Here is an 18290-nt window from a genome sequence, read left to right as displayed (position 1 = left end):
GGAGAGGGAGAGGGAGAGGGAGAGGGAGAGGGAGAGGGAGAGGGAGGAGAGAGATCCCATCTTCAAAGCCCAGTGCATCTCGGTTCTTTTAAAGCTTCCTAGACCCACTGTTTTGGGTCTAGCTAAGCTGGCCCTGCTTCTTGCTCTCCCAAGCAAACACAGAGGAGGTAGCAGGTGTTTGTAATTGGCCTTGCTTCAGTTATTCACCAATAAACATGGAAGGCCAAGAAAGAAATGAATTTTGATTTGGGGATAGTTGAGATAAGTAAACAGTAATCATTATTCAAACCAGCTGCTCAAAAACACTCTGGGGAGCTTGTTTTTTTTTTTTTAATCACACAGCCTGGAGGGAAAGATATAGCTCATCCCCGCTACTCCGTCACTCTACAAGCGTGATCAAGAAGACGGTTATCTAGTATGCCTTCATACCTGCGTATGCTGAAGAAAATCCATCTCAAGTTAAGATAGAAAGAGAGTGAAAATCAGACTGATCTGAGGCTACTGAGAAGAGAGGAGAGGAAGGGAAGTTTTCTTCTTGATGTCGGGTTGGGTTGTAATGCTCATAAATAAAAGATTTCCCAGATGCCTATCGGTAATGGCTATTCATCTTGTGTCCCCGCAGTGGCTAGGCCTCCTCCTATCTCCTCAACACTAAGCTACACAAGCTCAAGATGTGGGAGCAGAGCAAGAGCTGATCCCGACTATGGCCAGTGACAACTGTGCAGGGAAGCATTATACCAGAGGCAAACAGAAAGCTGCGAGTAAGGGCGAGCCCGTGCGCTCAGCATGCAGGAGACTGTGGCAGGCAGGCTGGGAGGCGAAGGCCAGCCTTCACACTGCAGCGGGATCCACCCCACACCCAGAATATTACTAAGCCTAGGATATTTCTTGGAAATCTCATTTCAAAAAAAGTAGGTAATCCATTTTTCTTATTTCCTATTAAGCAGTTAAGACCTTTTCCAAAACGATAGAAGAACGACAAAGATCACAGTCTTTCAGTTTTAAGAAGGTGATTATGTCTGGATTAGCAAATTTTGCAGGAAAATGTGACACGCCATGTAGGCCACACTCCAGCATGCGTCAGGTCTAATGAGCTGTGTTAGGCAGCAATATCCAACGTTCTTTGGCTATGGTATTAAGCATAAAATGTCTTTATGGGATTATTGTAAGCCTGGCTTACATTTAACACTTACCACTTAAAAAAAAAAAAATGAAAAGAAAAGAAAAGAAACTGCTTTAAGAGATAACACCATCCAGAAAAATGCAGCAGGGCTGAAACCCAGTGCACCACGCCAACCTTGACCTTGAAGGCCGGCTGACACACTTGGACTCTCACATGCCTTCACATCTCTTACATAACAAATATGACTAATTTTTTTTTTTGCAGGTAAATTTACATCCTTTAGTGAGCATAAACAGGAGGTAAATTAGGTTTCCAAAGATTCCATTTACTTCAGTAGGCCCTGCCTTAGAAAACAAACTTCCAATTTCAGAATCCAATATTTGGTGGGAGTGTTTTTGGATAGGGTCTCGCTTGGTCACCCCAGCTTGCCTGGTGCTTCGTATATCGGCCTCGAACTTACGCTTCCTTCTGCCTCAGTCTTCTCTGTGCTGGGCCTGTGTTACCAGGCCTGGCTCTGCCAATTAGTTTTAAATGCTTCACTCCATTTCATATCGAGGACTGACCTCTTCAGGGTAGTGCATTCACAACAGGTCTTTCTGGTTCTGGATGTTTAACTAACGCAACACACCTGCTCTTGTATGTTCTTGAGTACAGCACTGCTGAGCTGATACCCTCAAATACTTCTGTAAGAGGCAAGGGAGGTCCCCCCTGTGAAATGCTTTTGGAATGACTGGTAGTGATTGGGGCAGGTTTGATAGGGGTGGGAGGAAGACACAGAAGGTGACAAGAGAGAGGAACCAGCATGCCTTCTAAATGCAAATGAAATTAACAAGGAACAAAATGAATCAATAAAAACACTTACAAGGAAAATCTACATCCTTAATAGCCTCAATGACCACAGGTTATATAATCGGGACATAGAACAGCAATTTAGCTTTCCTGGAGATCCTTCCACCCCCTGACTCTACATTATGGCTAATGAGGATGACGATGGTCAATCATAACAGAGTTTCTATTTACAAGATAAAGCGATGTTTCTTAGAAACATTTAGGATCTTTCTTAAATATCATCTTGAGAGGAATTAGAAAAGTCATGGTGTTCTCACAGATGATGAGCTCATCCCAGAACAGAGATGAGCCCATCTGAGAGAACACTCTATAAATAATCTCTCTAAGGCGAGCCAACAAGTGCAGCTTGTTATATGCTACTGCGAAGTACATTCGTGTTTGCATAGCTGTCTCCAGGGGAAGAGGACTCGGTGCTTTTCCAATTTGGCTCTGCTCTAAGTCTCAAGTGGCTCTGGGAAATGGAGACAGGAACCAAAGGGTAGGAGGGCAGAAAAGGGATGGGGGAAGCATTTTTTGGGAACCCCAATTCCTGACCCTCAGTTCTCTTCAATTGGAGAAGGACTATTTGGCTTTACATATAGGGTTTCTTTGTAGAATTTTACTTGAGAAGGTATTTCTGCTGAGATTGTATGTGGTGGTGTACTGCTTTAATCCCAGCACTTAAGAGGCAGAAGCAGGCTAGCCTTTGTGAGTTTGAGGCCAGCCTGGTCTACATATTGAGTTCTAGGCCAGCCAGAGCTACATAGTGAGGCCCTGTCTCAAAAACAAAAACAGAAAAAGCAAACCCAAACCAGAGAAATACTGAAAACCTCCATGAGACGTAAGCATAATGAGGTGGATACCACTATCTACCTGCTCTTATGAAATCCTCCTAACATCTGTGACAGGAAGACAGATACATGGGAAAGAGAAACAACGGCACAAGAGTATGAAAATCTTAGGAAGATGAAATGTACAGAGCTATTCAAGTGTTTCAGTGGCATGTGAGAGGGGCTGCAACTGGAGGAATTGATACTGTAGAATCCTGGAAATACTCAGGGGAGCAGAGACTCAGAGCAAGGCACAGACTCAGTACTTGAAAGGGCCATCTAGACCAGTTCTCTGCCTGGCTAATCTCTGGCCTCGAAGAATCAGGAAGTTTATTCTCACATCAGAAGTGCTCTAGATTGGAGTACCCTAAACACACACTAAACTTCCAAGCCTTCCCTTCCTGGAGTCATCAGACACTACCAGACATGCGTACAACCCCTCACAGTGAGGCTCAACGGTTTTTTTCTACTGTAAGTCACAGACCAAGAGAAAAGACTAGATACGGTTCAGTTGAGTGCATTTCAGTGAAGGACCGCCCCAGTTTGGTTAGTTCCATCGCAGAGATCCCGACTCACTTGTTCCACCCTACTCACAGACCTGACCTCACGTCATGTGGTTGCCTTGGTAACAAACACACCAAAGACTTGCTTCCCAATAACTTACATCTGGGTGCTGGCGAAAGACAAAGAACAGATTTAAAGACATTCTATAAATGTCTTAATAAGGGTAATGGGTCTAAAGAGAAAACCATGTCAAAGTAAGTGGATAAACAGGATAAAAAAGAAAGTGATAGGGTGTGCGTGTTTATCTGTAATAAAGCAGCCTGGGAAGGTCTCTCTGAGGAGATGATGGAAGACAACAAAATAGCCTTTATTATCCGGTATTTAATTATTATCAGATGGAAAGTAAAAGAAAAAACAAAAGAAAAAATCATGGGAAATATGAAGCTCAGTAAAACCTATCTGAAACAATCAAACTAAAACATTAAATATACTAACAATTCTGAAAGAGTAAAGAAAACGGAGAAATACCTTGAAAAATACATCTCATTAGAATGACTCAAGAAAGACCCAAAAAGTAGGTACGGTCAGATAGCTCTTAAGGAATGGAAGCAGTCTGGAAACAGATGCATCAGTACCAGACCATTGTAGGTAACTTCACAGAAGAGGATCACTACAATACTATATAGACATTTGGGGGATAATATGAAATATAAGTCCTTGCCCATTTTAAAGCCAACATCATTCTAAAAGTAGACAAAATATTCTAAGGCTATGAAAGACCCATGTCAATTATGAATATACATATAACAATCTTAAGCAAGATATTAAAAATAAAGGATATGAAAAAAGATAATTTACCTCAACCTGCTTAGCTTATAGGCTATGCAAGGATAATTCAACATTTTGAAAATCTCTAATGTACTGCACTGATTCATTAATAGGACAAGATAATGTGACAGAGTTATTTCAGCAATGAAGAAAATCATGTGATGGAATTAAAGGTCCACTAAAGATCAAAGTTCTTTGTAAATTATTAATAGAAGGGAACACTACTAATTCTATAAATGATTAGATAAGACATATAATTAACACCACTCCGAACAGGGAAATTGTTGAAATATTCTACTCAATCTGAGAAATGAGCTAGGGGTTCTAACCACTGTGGTTTCTAATCCTCTCTGTGTTCAAACACCGATCAGGTACAAAGGAAACAGAGGCAGAAACCAGAAGCATGGGATTGGAAAGAAATAAATCAAGCCACTGCACTTATTATTATTGTTTAAAAGTCTCTAAAGCAGGCGTGGTGGTGCATGCCTTTAATCCTAGCCTCTGGGAGGCAGGGAAACTGTGAGTTCCAAGACAGCCAGGGCTACATAGAAAAACCTTGTCCAAAAAAGGGAAAAAAACAATCCCTAAGGAGTCTTTGGAACTCTGCAGACAACTATAAGGACTTAGGTAATATCAGCAATGGTAAGGTGGGCGTGAGATCCTCTGGCTATGAAACAGGACGGTGGAGCACTGTCTAGCATGCGCAGCTCTGGGTTGGAGCCCCCATACAGGAAGGGTTACGGGGGGCTTAGGTGGGTAGTAAGTTGCATTCTTCTTCAGCAGCAACTAACAAAGAAGCTTTATTAAAGAGAATTTAAGGTGTCAGAACAGAAAGTATCTATTTCAAAAAGGCTTAATATTCATAGGTGAGAAGATTTCATATTATAAAATGTAATTCTTCCTGAACTGACCTATACATAGATTCAATGAAAATATTAAAAATTATGAAATATTTGTGCTGAACTTGATTAGATTGTTTAAATTTATATGGAGGAATAAAAACCCAAGAAGTATTCTCTCACTGTTGAAAAATGTTAACTTTTTTTTGTCTGACTGAAAAAGATGAAAAAGAGTTGACTATCCAAACATTGTGATTATTGTCAATTTATAATACTAAAAATTATAGTTTTGGAGCAAGAGTAGAAACAATGAAATAAGTGAATGAAATTTTCCCATGTGTGTAGAGCAGGAGACAGCAGGGTCTGGGGGATTAGCAAGTGAAGGGTGGGTCAGTCTCCAAGCATAATAAAGTTGTTCGTATACAGTGAAGAAGAAAAGTCTTCTCCCATACCTTATAAAGAAATCATTTGAGTAGACTTCTAAAAATCCTGCACCTTCAATCCTTGGTAAGACTAGCAAATATCTATTGGACCATGGGGCAGAGAAAGTTTTTGTTTGGTTTCTGAGAAGGACTTGATATAGCACAGGCTGGCCTTAGACTTACTACCTAATCAAGGTAGGCCTCGAGCTCTTGATCATTCTGTCTACACCTCCTGTGGGCTGAGATTACAGGCAAGTGCCACCAGGCCGAGTTAGGAAAGATTTCGTACACAGAATTACATGTATCACTGACTAGAAAAAAAAAATGGAATTACCTGTATTTAAAATGAAGACGTATAGTCACAAAACACATAAGAAAGTGAGGAACAAGTTACAAGATATTTGTAATGTGTATTTAGGGTTCCTAACACGAACTATTATTACGACTAAATAACTTTGATATGGAAAAACACACACACAGAAGAAGGAGGGAGAGGAGGAAGGAGGGGAACCAGAAACTTGAAATAAGACACAGACATTTTGCATAAGAAATGTTAATAAACAACAATATGCTGCCATGTTCCTTTTCAACTAACAAGTAGTTTTTAAAGGCTGTACCGAGTGCCAACAGATCTCAGAGCCACAGGATCTCTGAGACAGTGCTGGAAGGACATTATCCTGTGGCAATCGTACTGGCCATGATTGGCATTGTCTTGTCAGTGTGAACACTCACGTAGTTTTCTCCTAAGTCCACCCTCATGCACACACCAAAGAGAAACCCTACCTATGCAGAAGACATGGACAAGAGGGTTACGAGCATCAGTGTGACCCCAGCCAAGTATTCCAAAACATCCCCATGCCCATCATTACAAAAGTGGAAGCTGTTCACGCAGAGAGTACTAAGAGTTAGTTCTTATTTATGTTAAGCAGTAATATGTCTCATGTAACTGAAACATGCTACATGGGTATACTGGCTGGTTTTGGGTCAACTTGACACAAGCTATAGTCACCAGGAAGGAAATCCAGTTGAGAAAATGCCTCCATGAGATCCAGCTGTAAGACATTTTCTCTATTAGTGATCAGTCAGGGAGGGCCCAGCCCATTGTGGGTGGTGCCAACCCTGGGCTGGTGGTCCTGGGTTCTATAAGAAAGCAGGTTGAGCAAGCCATGGGGAACAAGCCAGTAGGTAACACCCCTCCATGGATTCTGCATCAGTTCCTTCCTCCAGGTCTTTGCCCTGTTCGAGTTTCTTGTCTTGATTACCTTTGGTGATGAACAGCAACATGGAAGTGTAAGCTGAATAAACTCTTTCCTCCCCCACTTGCTTTTTGGTAATGGTGGGTTTTTGTTTGTTTGTTTGTTTGTTTTTACAGCAATAGAAACCCTGACTAAGACAATAGGTCAGGTGGAATAACTTGTGTCTGATCTTAAGAACGCACACATTAGATCGTTAACTGATCCTAAATTGTGCTGTAACTAAAAGGGAGAAATGACAGGAAGGATAGGCAGGCATGTTTGTGGGCAGTATGTGGTAAAAATAAATCCTAGTTTTTAGAATTGAAACAATAGGTGGTTATTTGAAATAAAACCTGAGAAAATAAGCATTTAATTTAGAGATATGTAGGTAAATACCTGAGGTAGCAGCCAAGGAGTCAAAATGTCCTGCTTCTAGGAAGGAGAGCAGTATGTGGGAGCTTGCATGCATAGCCTCCCCCACAGACACACACTGAAACTAAAACTAAAACTAAAACCAAAACTAACACACACACACACACACACACACACACACACACACTATTTATATATATATATAAATACAGTTTTGTACCCTGTAAGATAGCAGGGTAGGGGGCTCAAGGAATGACAAATATGATTTCTGCCACCTTCATGGATATATATAAACACCCATTTGATTAATATGTAAACACATCATATCAAATATATGACATAACACAAATATATTGAATACATCTGATAAGAGCACGTAAGTGTGAGCTTACAAACAAGGCCTAGCCCTTTGTACCAGATGTGAATGACATGGCTGAACAGACACCTGGAGCTCCTAGATAAGACATTCTGGCCCCTTGGGGCCATAGCAGAGAGCAGTAGCCAAATCTGTAAGGCCATACATACACAGTGGTCCAACCTCCTTATTTCACATTCAGAAAAAACGAGGATGAGCAAGACTAAACAGTTATTTTCCCAATGCAAAGTAGATTCAGACAAAGCTGCAGGTCTGTTTCTAGGCTAGAATACCTCCTATTGTAGCCATGAGGGAGTGAGAGACCAGTGGGCAGACTGACTTGATGGCTCCGAGGGGAATCCTGTGGGAGGAGGCTGGTACCCAGTTAAAGATGCGATGTTAACCTTCTACAGGCAAACTAGCACTTGTCTCCTGGTCACCTGTCCCCTTTGCAGCTATGCAGTTGTGTGAGCATGTGTCTGCCCTCTGATCTCTGCTAAAGGACCAGACAAGGCTTATTAGAATCAGACAGGGCAGGATTAGGTGGGTAGTGGGTATCAGGCTGCTCCTTCTGGGCCTCACATAAAGCTGAGATACGGTAGTAATCTGACTGACTGAATGCATGCACATTATCATTTGTTGTTAGCCCTGGGTATATGCGGTATTGACAGAGGGTATGTTTTGCTTTAGGCCCAAAAGATAAAGAAATAGGCATAGTGGGGGATGGGGCAGAGAATATTAAGGAGTGCTGATGGGTATTCATTACTTCTTCATGAAAACAACGTTCTACATGCTTCTGTTAGTCACTAGGAATGGGATAATTCTGAAAATTGTCTATGCTTCCACTAAGCAAAGGGGACCACGGAATGGCGGTATGGTCATCAGGTAGCAGTGGCATACAAATTAGGGATTTCGAGCTCAGCTGAGACACACTGAATCAGAATCATAACTCCCTGGGTGACACATAAGCAAGTTAAAGGTTGAGAAGCCTTTTCTGTTTTCCTGGAAAAATTGGAAACTTCACATATTTTATTAGGAATAAAAAGCTATGCAAATTACCAATAATATCTTGAAATAAACAATGATATCCTAAAACAGTGGTTCTCAACCTTCCTAATGCTGCAACTCTTTAATACATTTCCTCATGATGTGGTGACCACCCCCAACCATAAAATTATTCTCGTTGCTGCTTCATAAAATGTAATGTAAATATATGATATGCAGGATATCTGATATGTGATCTCTGTGAAAGGGTCATTTGATCACTAAAGGGCTCTCGACCCACGGGCTGAGAACTGCTATCCTAAAATAAAGACCAAGAGAAACTACCTGGCAGACGATCTTAAAACAGGAATAAACATCAAAGGATCAAAGTGAGAATTACAGTTCTCCGGTTCTGGTATTCATCGCAATTAAACATTTTAAGGGCTGCTTCTGAGTGCTTTAGGGTTGCTTAATGGGAAATCTGGTGGTCTGCCACATGTATACAGCGCCAGCTGCTTAGGCCTGTGGCCTGGTCAGTCCATGAAATTTGCGTTCTGTCCAAAGATAAATGAAATATAAAAATGTGACCTCAGGTAGCTGGGCATTGGGCCATAGCAGCAATCACCAGTGAAAATAACCCAACACACAAGTGGGGGAAGGGTCTGAGTGAGAGCCAGAACTAAGCATACGAGGACACATGGCTGTCTTTTGTTAAACATACAGGCACCACATGGTACACACCAGATAGACAGACAGGAGCCGCACGGTACACGGTACATTCCAGATATACAGGCAGGCACCTCAGACATACAGGCACCATCACATAGACAGACAGGCACCGCAAGGGACACACCAGGAAATCAGCTCAAAAGCTCACCTTGCGGAAAGGCTTGGCTTCCCGCTTTTGCTGCAGCTGGTATAGATTCCTGGGCCATCGTCAAAGAAGCTTCCGAGTGCCAACTTCTGTCTGATAGACTCTCTCTCATTCTTCTGTGCCTAAAATTTCAAGGGGAAAGAAAAAAGGTGCCAATCAGTGGGCAGATATAAGGCAAGCATAGGCAGTCCACCTTGCTAAGTAAGTTTCTTAGAATGTAACATTAGACAAAAAAAAAAATAAGTGGGCTGAAGTCCAGAGATGTTTCAACTACTAAAAGCTGAAATGAAATCAGTCTCTTATGGCTCTAATTCCAGTTCTTTGGTGCCTTTTTTTGGATCTCCAGTTTGGGCATTGACTGTGATGCCTATCCATCTTCATTGGGCTGGATGGAGCTGCTACTCAGGGCTGGCCAACCATTTCTCCTGTATTAAATCACTCTGATTCCAAATAAGGCTTTCTCCCAGATCTTTGGCCCACACCCTCGGTAACTAGAACAATAACGCACTCAGCTGCGCACACTGGATTCTGGGAGCTGGCTGATGCCATAGCTTGGTCTGGCACAGAGCCAACCAGACGGATGCCACAGTCCTGCCTGCACTGGGCCTCCAGTCTTGCTGGGTATGATGGCTTCTGTGTGCCTCCTATTTCCAGAGTGTGTATGAGCATGAATGCAATGCCTGGGGGTGTTTGGAGAGTTGTAATTGGCCTCGTTGGTCTCATATTTTGATTCGAAGCATGCATAGTAAAAAGACTTGAGCTATGCTACTCTGATCATTTGGGTATGTTTACAATACTCAGCTTCCTATTAAAAGCCCCATAAAAACTCACCAGGCTGAACTTTTAAGCCCTTTAAACGACGGGGTAGAAGATTGGATATGATTTCCTTAGTTAAAAATAAAACCACTACAAAACCAACCAGAATGCCTGGGCTGAGAAGATTTGGGGGGGGGTGTTCATGAGTGGGGCCATTTTGTGTACTGAGCAGGTTCTTCAGGACTGCTGAGACCTCTGTCTGCTCACAGGACCTGGTGGTGCTAGTGTACCCCCTACAGAAAGTTCTAGAGTCACACCCGTGCTCTCCTGGGTCAGAAAGATCCAGTACATCCAGGTGGAAGGATGGGCTGACAAACGACTTCCTTCATTCCCACATGAAAGCCGGGACAAGGACTCCTCCGGCTCCCAGCACACTCGGATCACATGTGGCTGTCTGCGTTTCAATCTAACAATTGGTTAATTAAAATTTAAATTCAGTTCCTCAGTCAACCTGGCCTCGGTTCAGGAGCTCCAAAGCCATCAGGGATGTGTGTGGATTTCACATTCTACAGCACAGTAAAATACGACAGCATAGTATTTTACAGTGCTTCATCAAGCTATGTTAGAATGAACTAGGGGTTTTTAAAGTACACACCTTGGGGTGCTAGATCCAGACACTTAATTTCAGAAGGTTTGAAAACTTGTTATTCAAAGAAAGCTCACCTCGCCTCTCCTCTCCTTTAACACTTTTAAATTCTTGAATACCATAAGCATTCTAATTTCCTCTTAGCAATGATATCTGTCTATCTATACAGCCAGTCGTTGCCCCCTCCACCCAATCTTGGCACATACCTAGGAGAGAATGCATGTGTGCACATGCATACGAAAACGCCACAAAGTGAAAGACTGTTTTTTTACACAGATATTTTTACGGGAAAGATGCTGATTTCGTTCTGTGTGTTGTCCTGCTCCAATACTGAGCACTACCAAAGTCACTATGAGATGGTCAAGGAAAGCAGCAGTGCCTTTTGTTTGGCTAACCACTTGGAAGTGTGGTGCTGGCCCCTCCATCGTGGCCAGCCTTGTGAAACACACCCCATACCCATCCGTACACTGTCACCCACAGGCCAGCCTTGTGAAACACACCCCATACCCATCCGTACTTAGCACAGATGTAGCCTAAGTTAGTGAGCCTATGTCTCAACCACAAATCTTCAACAGTCCCCAAACTGCTAAGTAGAACTGAGTATTTAAATAAGAACCAGGAGATAGTCCAACACTGGCCCTGGTCTAGAACAGGCTTTGATGAAGGGCAAGGCCATCCCTGCCGCGCTATGTGAACACCCCCTTGGTTTCTTGACAGTTCTTTCTGGAATGCAGAGTGCTACCAATATTGGTGTTGGGAGAACACTAACAAGTCACTTTCTCCCTCTGTTTCCCTTTAAAAGAGTTCACTGAACAAAATAAGGAAAAATAAAGAGAATATAAATGTTAACGGTAATTCTGTTACTTACATCATTGCTAACAGTTGGTATAGTTCCTCCTAGGTTTTCTCTCTTTCCTTTCTTTTCTTTTAATTGTGCGTATACTGAAAATCACCCATAGAAGCACTTCATACTCTTTAAAAACACACTTTCAACGACTGCTTCTCGTCCCACCCTACGGAGTTTCCTTCCACAGTTAGCCATTTGGGGTTGTGTCAAATTAAAAATACCATCTTTACATAAATCCCTGCCCACATGCCTGCTGATCTCCCAGGGACCAGTTCCTGGAAGTGGGATTGCCAGATCTGCCGCGTGTGAACATTTGCTGCAGCTCTTGACACATCTTGTCACAGTGCTCCAAAGAAAAGCTGCTCCCGTTCACATGCCCACCAGCGATGCAAAGCCGGCTTCTGCCAGCTTCCAGCTAACCGGGAACAGTTGCTGGTGTTTTGAGTTTGCTAGGCAGGCGTAGTCTCTTAGTACAGTTCCTTCCATTTATCAGAAAGAATAACCGTTTAAGTGTTTCTGCTGCTGGGTTTTCTTTCCCCCGAATGACTTGTTCCTTAAGTTTGTTTGTTTCTTTCTTTTTTTTTCTACAGAGATCTGACAGTTTACATTTTGCTATATTAAGGGAATTTGACCTTTTGATTTTTAGCTGTGTTTGGTTGGTTAAGTCAAGAGCTTGTCTCCTCTGTCACATTGCTGATGGCTTTTGTACATGGAGGCCTCTTTTCAGTTCAGAATGGAGAAGAGTTTACTGAAGAGTTAACAGAGAGAGTTTGGAGCCGCTGGCTGATGATAATGTAGTCAGCAATAATGGTCACATCATGGTTAATCCTCCAATAACTTCTGTTTTGAAGATGAGGAATGGAGTGTAGCAACAGGCTACCCTATCAGTATGGAGAAGAACTAGGGTTTGAACATATGCTTTCTGGTCCCATATTTTTCTTCTCTTCTACACTGAGGGAAAAACGTGTGCAGGCTAACACTGGCAGACTAACAGTGGGCACTATGGCGAAGACAGTGTGAGACTAGATGGACCTTCAGATCAAATTCTTCTCTGACATGGGCATGACGCTTTCCCAGAAAAGCGCCGAACACGAGCAACCCAAAAAGCAGATCACATATGACCACAGGCCAACTGTAAACAGAGATCTCTGCACACTCTGTGGCACAGAGCATGGATGACCACAGAAGAACCATAGGCAGAAATGTTTACAAACATCTCCGCGGCCACGGTTATCACCACTGCAGCTCAGCGGGCACGGTTATCACCACTGCAGCTCAGCGGGCACGGTTATCACCACTGCAGCTCAGCGGCCACGGTTATCACCACTGCAGCTCAGCGGCCACAGTTATCACCACTGCAGCTCAGCGGCCACGGTTATCACCACTACAGCTCAGCCCTCCTTTCGGACCATCTGATTCCAAGGGTTTCAAGTACTATAATTCCCCTTACTGGCAAAGTGGGCATCTTTCGCTTTCTGGGGAATTCTATCCATAGGCCAATTGGATCTCACAACTCCCAAAGCCGGAGACGAAGGCTTTGGAGAAAGGTCTAGGCTAACGCAAAATGACACCATCTGGATGCACTGTAGCCTGCAGAGCCATGTCCACTACTAAAAAGCCTTGGGAAACACTCTCATAAAACAAAATGTCTAAAATTGATATTGCTAGTAAAAAAATCAAAGAGCAACTGAGGAGTAGTGGCTCACGACCACAAGATAGAAAAGCTGTCTAAAACCAAGGTGGAGGTGAAACTGTGCTTAGATATTGATGCTTAACTGGCCTTGGGCAGTTTGTCCTAGGCTACGGCTGCATTCCTTACCACCACACACTATGTCTGGGCAGATATCACTTACAGTGGCCATCAAGGGTGTTGTCAAAGCTACAGGTATCATCTCACAGGACTCTTAAGACTACACACACAACACTCCTTTCCTAGGGTGAAACTGATCTACCCAAATGTGGTAAAAAGAAATGAGCAGGATGTTCTGCCTGGGTAGACGTCGTATTTGAAATCCCCTGTCTCCGGGTCTTTTCTACACTGTTTCCAGGACACAGAACAAACCCATCCCTTATTTTAATACTACTATATCATCCCTGCATCCTTTGCTAGGTTCTTCCTGCTTACATCTGGGCCCTGTTACTTTGCAGCACCATGATGTCTCTGAAGCAGGGCTACTTGCTATTTAACATGATAATTTGCCCAGAAATTTACAGGGGAAGGATTGGTTCTTACATTTCTAAAGTATATTTAACTGGCACACAGTATTTGTGTGGAGACACATCTGTAAGGCATAAGGAACACTGTCTGGGCAAACAACACCCTAGCTCTAATTATAAAGTCACTGGTGTTCAGGACAATACCAGGGGCTTCCTCCTCCTAACTCATGCACATGCTATAACCATAGCCACCCAGAAAGGCTGGTCAGAGTACGAGGGACCTAATCTCCCCCATGATTACATATATTTAAAGAATCTCTGCCTAAAATAATCCCAGGACCTAAATGATGAGAACTGTACAGAAGTACTGTGGAATGACATTACTGATGCTAGAGAGATGGCTTTGTGATTCAGAGTACTGACTGCCCACAAGCCTTGACTGCCCTTTCTCCATCTTCTATGCTACTGCAAACAGAAGGTCACGCTTCATTGCAAAAGCAGTGAAGTAAATGCAGTGGTTTCCCTATCCAGAGGTTCCAGATCAGAGACTCATCAGGAAGGGCTTGGAGGGAATCTGGACTAAACATGTACACATACTTCATTCTTGTTATTCCCTAAGCAACACAATGACAAGGTCTCTATACTGTACTAAATATGGCAAAGAAAGTATATAAGAGTCTACAAAACTCTGCACTACTTTATGTTGGAGACTTGAACATTTATAGGTTTTGCTATCTCTGACTCATCTCTGTCTGTCTTTGTCTCTCAGTCTCTGTCTCTCTCTCTGTCTCTGCCTCCCCTCTCCCCGTGTGTGTGTGTGTGTGTGTGTGTGTGTGTGTGTGTGTGTGTGTGTGTGTCTGTCTGTCTGTCTTGGAAGTCTGTCTGTCTTGGAAGTCTGTCTGTCTTGGAAGTAATGTCCCATAGATACTAAGAGATGACTACATTTTCTACAAGGCTAACAAGGAAAATGGCGTTCACGGAGAAAGAACTTCCTGAGTACTCTCAGCTGTATTGTCTTGGGAGCTATTGGTCTTCAGTGGAAGTCAGGGTTCCAGGAGCTGCTGAGACATGAGTTTGTCAAGTGGAGACTATGCATGAGTACAGGCTCACACACACGCTCTCTCTGGGTGGCATGTTTCTTTGAGTCAGTAGTTCCCTTACTTGGATGTGCATGGGCATCACCCAGAGGGTCTGTGAAAGCAGAGGCTGTGCTTCTGTGCATGAGGGCTGGGCTTCGGCTAAGGGTGTGCATGCTAAACAAGCTTCCAGATGCTGCTGTTCTAAGCAGTTAATTCCCCTCCCCCAATGCCCACATCTGTTCCATGTAGCCTGTCCAGCCTCTGCAGCCAGGGACATGCAATTGTCTGGCCCTGTGCAGATGCCTGTTTTGCAGCAATTAATGATCTTCTTGACCCAGTGCAATCTATCACCTAGCGATACCTGGCTCATCACCGTTAGCGTCCACCAGGGAGCCCAGCTGGGATTCTGAGGCTCCCTGTGGAAATGTGCGATTCCTTCAGGAAATGGTGGACACTTGTTTCTCTCCTCTGCTTGGAAGACAGCTGGACTCTAATAACTGCAGGCAACTCTCCAGTGTGGGCGAGGCTGAGACTTTTAAACATCAGGAAGCAGACGTTCAAAATGTATTTGTTCAGTGGCAAATTTCACTGGCTTTTTTTTTTTTTTTTAAATTAAACGGTAGAAAGAAAACTTGGGTATATTGATGATATTCCATAATTATTTCCTTGCATAGATAAACCATGGATTTGTAACAAGATCAAAATAGGAAAATAGTATTCTATGAGAGAAGAAATGGGATACTTTTGAATGTCAAGTGCATAAATACTTGTATACCGCAGGTTATTTCAAATTCTTGCATTCATTTTATTCCTTGGGAAGTGCTTTTAAATGACAGATATGGAAGTTTGATGGCATTGGGTCTTTCCACTGTATGGCTGAATGAATATTAAGCTGAACACTTTCTTTTTCATTTAGTATTTCTGACATTTTCCATCTTAGACACTTAAACTAAACAATCTACAAAAAGGTTATAATGAGATATCAGACACAGGTTTCCTGAACAGCCTTTGAAATGTCTGGACCACTACTTGGGAAAGCTGGCCTTGAATACCCATTATCCAGGAGGGGAATCGTGGGGGAAGGTCGATCTGTTTTACCTGAGAATGGCTGACACCAAAAGCTCTGGGCTGCTAGTTCATAGGATGAGATGTTTATAGTAGTGCAATCATGAAGGTGGCTTTGAGCAGTGTTGCTGGCTGTCTGCCTTCTCACTCCATGAGGCAAACAGATGCTGCTGTAAAGGGCCCTGCTACCAGAACATTCTGACGGCTAAGATCTAAGGTGTCTTTAGCAAAGACCTAGCCTTAGCTCAGTCATCACTGAGAACGGGAAATTTGGTGATGGGAGAAAAGGCCTAACTATCAAGCCTGCCTGACTGCTAGAAGTCTGTAAGCAAAACCCTGACAGGATGCAGTCCGCTTTCCACCCTCTGATCGGCGTGTCCCAAAGAGAAGCTGTTGAAAGCAGCCTGGGCTCTCTTCTAGTTCTCAAACGATTGCACACACCAACGCCTTCTGTATACTGGGCAATGTCATATGGCAACTCTATTTTTAACAGGTGCAGGCATAGAGGCCTGTAAGCCCATCACAGTCATCTGGTATCACCGTCAGTAACACAACCGTCCAAAACACTGCCTAGGTACAAAATGGCCCTGGTCAACTGCCAGGAAAATGGTGTCTTGAACCCACTAGCCAGATGGATTAGGATCTGGGAGAGTGGGAGACAGACAGACAATCTGACAAGATGGGCAGGGCAGAAGCTGGGCCTGAGGATACAGGTGGGGAATGACACGACTTCAGGTTACAGAAACTCTTTGAGCCTCGGGGTGTTTTGTATTTTAAGAAGAGATAATATCTATTTTTTCATGATTAAAATGTAGAAAGTGCTCACCATGTGGTCTGACAGGGAGAACATGACAGCTGATAGTTTATTAATAGTAGCTGATGTTGATATTAAAAGGAAGAGTGGGCAAGATGGGGACTGCAGAAAAGGAAAAAAAAATGAAAATGCTAGAAACTTGTGGAACAGGTAAGTCCATAAAGACAGAAGGTGGCTGCCAAAGGCTAACTGGACAAGGGACACAGAATGATTGCTAACGGTCCCAGGTTCGTGTGGGGGTGAATAAAATGTTCTCAAATTAGACAGTAGTTTGCACAAGCTTGTGAATATACTAAAAAGCATTTTAAAAAGTGATTGTTGTTGTTGTTGTTTTGACAATGTCTCACTATGTAGCCTTGGCTGGCCTGAAACTTGCTATATAGACCAGGCTGGATTTGAACTGGAACTCACAGAGATCCACCTGCCTCTGCCTCCCAAGTGCTGGTATTAACGGGATGTGCTACCACTCCTGGCACCAAAGGAATTCAATATGTGAGAATTATATTTCAGCTTTCATAAAATACTATGCTGAGCCCCCCAAAGAAAGAACTAGAGCCCTAACCTAATTCCTTAAGAAGAGAAAGTAGAGGAGAAAGGAGGCCAGGATGAGAAAGGGGTGAATATGGTTTGCTGAGCAAGAAGAAATCTAATGTATGCAGTGTTTCACTATACACTCTAGAAACAGCCTATTACCTGACCATAGTGATTGACTGAGGTATGGCCATTGGGTGACAGAACGCAAAGGACCCAGAACCATAAGCCGAGGGTGAGGGTGTCACACTGAGAACCTCTGATTCCTCACCCTGAAGAAAAGGAGACCCCAGGCCCCAAACTGGCAAGGATTTCCCTGAGGTGGCAGGAGGGAGCGGAAAACACATGGGACACAGGGCCCAGGCTTGGGTGACTAACTTGGTTCTCCAAGCATATTCACGCCTCCGAGACAGGGAGCTGAGCCGGGAAGGTTAATGGAGGTCGGGCGGCTTTGCCTTGATAATTGTGTGAGGAGAGCAGAGCCTGTCAGGAATGGCAGCTGGCATTCCGTGCTCCTGTTTATTGCAGTTTATCTCAGGCAGTCATTTCCATTCACCTTTTAAAAAAACATGAGGCGCAGCTGTGACTTCACTTTAAATATTTCTCCTTCCAGCCTTTTATGTTTTTCTCCCCCCCTCCATGGGGTCCTCCCTAATCTTTCTCTGTAATTAGATGGAAGACACTTGGGACAACACCTCTGTGGGACAAAGCTGAGCTGGCCAGGTCCTGGAACCGCACGGCTTCCCTTATTCTGTGCACAGTGGCCTGGGAAAGGAAGGCCTCGCAGACAGAGCTGGAGCCAGTCTGAGGCTGTGTGCATGAATTCTTTTCTCCTGTTTGCTAGTGTTCATTTGGATATCCTCTACCCTGGCACAGCCTTGGCTAAAGAAGGAGGTCCATACTGTATGTGGGCATTTTTCCGGGGCAGCACCTGTTCGTGGAGCGTGTTTTTCTGTTTCTAAGTTCCTAGAGGGAAGATTCAGTCTCCCTTCTATGATCTTGCTGCAGTGTCTGTGTGATCCTGAAGGCTGCTGGGGAACGATGGAGGAGGTGGGTGGTGAACATACGCCGAGGGCCTCCTTGTCCTCACACATGCTCCGTGGTGGCGCTTCTTCTTCTTCTTCTTCTTCTTCTTCTTCTTCTTCTTCTTCTTCTTCTTCTTCTTCTTCTTCTTCTTCTTCTTCTTCTTCTTCTTCTTCTT

At 43.4% G+C, this 18290-nt stretch overlaps 1 protein-coding gene across 4 annotated transcripts in view; it reads right to left on the bottom strand.

Moving 5' to 3' along the window:
• LOC110319747 (IQCJ-SCHIP1 readthrough transcript protein) overlaps positions 1–18290 on the bottom strand; it is a 719522-nt gene that overhangs the window by 20326 nt on the left and 680906 nt on the right. For all 4 annotated transcript variants that reach the window (XM_029537245.1, XM_021195272.2, XM_021195276.1 and 1 more), the window contains one exon: positions 9198–9316. In XM_029537245.1, the coding sequence (XP_029393105.1) occupies positions 9198–9316 (119 nt within the window). The remainder of the gene's footprint in view (positions 1–9197; positions 9317–18290) is intronic.

Source organism: Mus pahari, chromosome 4, assembly GCF_900095145.1.
Source record: "Mus pahari chromosome 4, PAHARI_EIJ_v1.1, whole genome shotgun sequence".
NCBI classification, from domain to species: Eukaryota; Metazoa; Chordata; class Mammalia; order Rodentia; family Muridae; genus Mus; species Mus pahari.
Note: the sequence above shows the minus strand (reverse complement) of the source record. Positions and strands in the feature narration are given on the sequence as shown.